General features: G+C 36.2%; 1 protein-coding gene across 5 annotated transcripts in view; it reads right to left on the reverse strand.

Annotated features, from left to right (window-relative positions):
- Window positions 1-282: 282 nt before the first annotated feature.
- Window positions 283-4,801, reverse strand: part of Rpgr (retinitis pigmentosa GTPase regulator) — a 57,818-nt gene continuing 53,299 nt past the window's right edge. For 2 of the 5 annotated variants that reach the window (XM_031340709.1, XM_031340409.1), the window contains 2 exons: window positions 4,323-4,411; window positions 283-944 (listed from right to left, as the gene is read on the reverse strand). In XM_031340709.1, the coding sequence (XP_031196569.1) occupies window positions 738-944; window positions 4,323-4,411 (296 nt within the window). In that variant the 3' untranslated portion in view covers window positions 283-737. Of the gene's footprint in view, window positions 945-4,322; window positions 4,412-4,801 lie in introns of those variants that run through there. The other 3 variants (XM_031340490.1, XM_031340630.1, XM_031340556.1) reach the window with 3 other exon arrangements.

Here is a 4,801-nt window from a genome sequence, read left to right on the forward strand (position 1 = left end):
ATATCTTTGATAAGTGATAAAGATATTTTGTACTTTTCAATTCAAACACGTTTAGACTTATTTTTATTTATTTTGATTATTTTGCCCACAGGTATGTCTGTGCACCATGTGTCTGCCTTGTACCTGCAGAGACTAAAAAAGGGTACCTGATCCCCTGGAATAGGCAGTTGTAAGCCCCATGTGGGTCCTGGGAAACAAGCTCAAAGCTTCTCCAAGAGAATCAAATGATCCAGCTCCTTTTTGCCCCTTACTAATCAATAAATACGTCCAAGTACTTATCCATTTTGACAACAGAACCAACCAGATGTAATTTATTAAAATTAGTTCATTACAATGTTGCCTGTTTTTAAATGTTGTAAATATATTCAAAACTGTTCCATTGTTGTAATATCATGAACATTGTCATAGGAAATTACAAAGTACAATAACTGTGCTGGCAAAACTATGAAATAGCTTCATTCACTTTTCAAATATAAAAATATATTGTTTTATGCAACACTGAGCAGTTTTAAGGCCAGAACACTTCAAAGAGAGCTGGAGGTACACGAACTTTGGAAATTGTTTGTTCAGAATATTAACATAAATATTAAAACTGTTCATATTGTTCAAACCAAGCCAAGCATAATAATTTATATCTTTTTAAACAGTGTTATCAGGGAACTTCCTTCAGAAGTCACAACATTTTTCAAGTATAAAGAACAAATGTGCTCGGTGACCATGGATACATAAACATACATTTATAGTATTGTACAGGATTTGGACTTTCCCTCCATATTTGGTGTTGCAGTATCCTGAAGATTTTGACCCAAGTGGTTCTGGTTGGCATCTTTCTTATCACTTTGTAAGGCTATTTGATCTCCTATTGGCTTTATCTCTGGGAGTGGATCATTAGCATTCTGCATCAGTTTTTGACCTGTCAATGACATCCGATTAAAGAAGGAAATCTAGCAAAAACACACAAACAAAAAGATTTCATTTCAGTAAGTAAAATATCAGAAAGTATGCAGGGATATAATGTTTTAACAGGTACGAGCACAAATTAAATCACATTTTGGTGTACAAATATGTACAACAATGTGTTGTAAACATCCTAACAGATTTTTTTATCCCTTTTATAAGAATGTGGTCAGAACTAAAGTAAGACTAGCTTTCAACAATACCTTTTTCATCATGGTTCTTCACAGGTGAAAACAAAGATTTCACTTTTTTGTCTTGTAAGAGGAAAAAATCAAAACTGGGAAATCACGCACTTATTGTCACCATTTAAATGTAAAAGGACTGGGTCATTTGGGGGGCAGTTTTTCTGCTACTAGTATACCTCAACTACAGATCATTTCTGTCATGACACTCTAGACATATGAGGAAGACATACTTCACATTCCTGAGATCAGAAATTCTGAAAAAAAAATTGCTACAGTTGGTAAATGAAGGCCATGTGGGGGTTGGGAGTCTGAGTCAGCAGTGGCGAGATGGAGGGGCTGCGCTGGGAGGCCAGCATTGGGACGTGCAGGATAAATGACAGATGAAAGGAGCTGGGATCCCCAGCACACATGGAAGAGAGCCAAAGAGTGGCTTCTGAGGAGCAAGGAGTGAGAGTCAGGCATATGTGGCAAGGCATCCCTGAGGAAAGAGAAAGCAGCTTGGAAGTCAGGGAAGGAAAACATACTAAGAAGAATATGGCCAACAGGGCCCTGTGCAGGAGACAGCAGCTAAGATCATCTTAGAACAAAGGTCTCATCTGACTTAAGACATTTGAAGACTTATCCGGGGAGAACTTAGTGTCCTTCAATGAGCTATCATATAAGAAATGCTTCTCATGAGATGTCAGAACCAGGAAAAACACAAGAAATGAAAAATTCATGAGGATATGGCTGTTTCATAAGTCAAAGGGGAGCTAACAACAACTATAACTACTACTACTACTGCTACTCCTCTTCTTTAACCATAAGATAGAGGCAACATAACCTATAAAGACTTCTAGCAAAAGAGTTATGGATTAAAATGGAAGCACTCCTTGACTTGCTGCACTGGAGGGTACACATCTTGAAAAACTGCTCCACTACAAAACAGCAAACCCTCCCCCCACCATTAAGTCAGGAGTGTAACTTTCTAATATGCAGATAATTTCTCAAGAATGGAAAGCTAGACCTTGTAGACCCTAAAATGAGGAAGAAACATGCTTCAGGGATGGTCACCAAAACAGCATGTGTATACCTTGTAACTTAAACCCTGTGGTTTTAAGAAATCTGAGTTTACAAACTGTACGGAACTAGACTGAGTCAAATCTTAAAATAATGTGGGGCTCCTTGAAGGACTGTGTACTCTCTGTAAGTCCACATATAAATATCAGGAGACAACTAAACAGCATGTGCCATTTGTGTTTTGAATAAAGAAGAAACATGCTGATGAGGTAACTTTGAAGTTTATATGACCAGTGTGGACAGACAATCCTTAAAAGAGAAATTAACCAGAAGCCATTTCAGATCTAACAGAGAGACCAACAACCATTTTCGATTGATGGACTGATGCTTACCTAGGGTTAAGAGGATTTACATGCAAATGTCCTGGTTGAATATGAATTTAATCCAAATTTTAAAACATATACAGAAATTATAGTACTACTAATAAAGCACTATTATTAGTAAGTGAACCAAGGCAACTTATACATTAGTAAAAAGATAGAAAATAAGTATGGTTAAGTTATTTAAAGCAGAAATCATTATACCAACTTTAAAATAATAAAAGCTCACTTAAAATGCAAGGGGGGAAAAGGCTGGAAAGATGGTGTAGTGAGCATTTACTGCTCTTGCAGAACACCCAAGTTTCGTTCTCAGCAGCCACATGGCAGCTAGCAGTCTATAAGTCCAGTTCCAGGGTTTGTGATGCCATGTTCTTGCACCTGTACACAACTGGTGTACATACCACATGCATGCAGACAAACACATAAAAGAAAAACAAATCAATCTTTAAAAAAACGGGACTGGAGAGATGTGCCAGCAGTTCAGATCCCTTGTTGCTCCTTCAGAAGACCTGGGTTTAGTCCCCAGAACCCACCTATTGGCTCATGATCCCATGTTAATTCCGGTTCCAGGGCGCTGTGCCCTTTTCTAGCCTCTATGGGCATTGCATGCATGTGATGCAGGTAAAACATTCACACACAGAAAATAAAAATAAGTATTTTTTAAATGCAAAAAAAAATCATTGAAATTCAAACACAATAGGTATGCTAAAAAGCAGAACAGTTCCAGCAAAAGAGATAATATAAAATCAATAAAAGCCTGGAAATTGCCAAAAGTATTAAGGGACTTAGGAAATATTAAGCTGATATTAAAAACATGAACAACAGAAAGAAAATGTTTATGCCATAATCTGAAACAGAGATACAAGGTTCAAATACATAATAGATAACAAATTTTAAAAATATAAATTAAATGACTTCTCAGATTCAAGGGTCATTATGTTTCAAGTAAGTTAAAATTAAAGATACAAATTTAAAAATAAAGCACATATAAAATTGCAAAGCTCTCAACAAGTATATGAAAGCAATGTTTGTTTTATAGTGCTGGGGATGGAACCCAGGGTCTCAAGCACAGTAGGCAATTGGTCTACTGAGGTAAACCTCTAGTCTGTTTCTAAAGTAGTATTCTTAACAGCAACAACTAGAACAGATATAACACTAGCCACATAGCTATACTATTTATCAGTGTAAAAGTCTGAGTAAGTAGAAGTGTATTCAAGTGTATTCAAGCCAACTGAAATGCAAGGTGTGAACCACCTAGAGACACCTATGAAAAGAACTTCCAAAGGATTTCTTTGGGGAGAATAAGAATCCAGAAAGGACATCTGAACAGTAGAAAGTAATGGCGAGCAGAGCAGATGGTATCAAAAGCAAGTAACGACTTGGTCGATGACATTAATAAAATTAAAACATTGGCTACAGTAATTTGTAAAATGGGAAAGAAGGGATGGCAAAGCAGAACTTTATTCTAAGATTCTATGATTATTTGAGAAAAAGATGTAAGAACACTGGTCAGTTCTAGACATTAGGTATGCACATAAAACATTCAAAGTCAAAATCCAGCTGTCTAGGATATTTACAACGTACCCATTTAAAATACATGTTAAAAATAAGGAATTTAATATCTTTACCAGGCAAATGATAACAGAAGAAAGCTAGCTTATTAAAAACATGAACCACCACCTTAAACCTTTTATATGCTTTGGGGTTATACGATTCCTATAAGGGACTAGCATAGGAAAAGTAGAATGTGAATTCAATACTTTGGTCTTAAATACCAAAATGAAAAATTCACTTCACTTACTTTTTTAGCTTTTTTTATGTCTTTACTTGTTGGATCATTACCTCCCAGAATTTCTGAAGAGCTGCTCTTTACACGATCATACATGTGTCCTACAAATGGATACATGTAAAAGTATTATTCTAACTAAAGGGAAAGAAATTCTCGATGCTTTCAGGGAAACTATCAACTCTGAATTGTGAGATAATACAGAAAGAGCTCACTACTGGACAAGTAAGTAGTATCATACCACACAGTTCCTGAAAAATGGAGTCAGTTATGGTAAGATGCCTGGATAACTTAACCAATGCAAAAGTATTAGTATTATGACTATCTAAATATTTCCTATTATGTACAGTAAGCAGGAAATGCCAGAGATGACATGTGAAAACATAAATTATTTTAAAAGATCTCTTTCTCTCTCCTCTCATCTCTTTTCGTCCCTCTCCACTCTCTGTCCCTGTCTCTCTGTCTCTGTCCCTCTCCCTCTCTCTCTCCCTCTC

This window comes from Mastomys coucha, chromosome X, assembly GCF_008632895.1.
Source record: "Mastomys coucha isolate ucsf_1 chromosome X, UCSF_Mcou_1, whole genome shotgun sequence".
In the NCBI taxonomy this organism is placed as follows: Eukaryota; Metazoa; Chordata; class Mammalia; order Rodentia; family Muridae; genus Mastomys; species Mastomys coucha.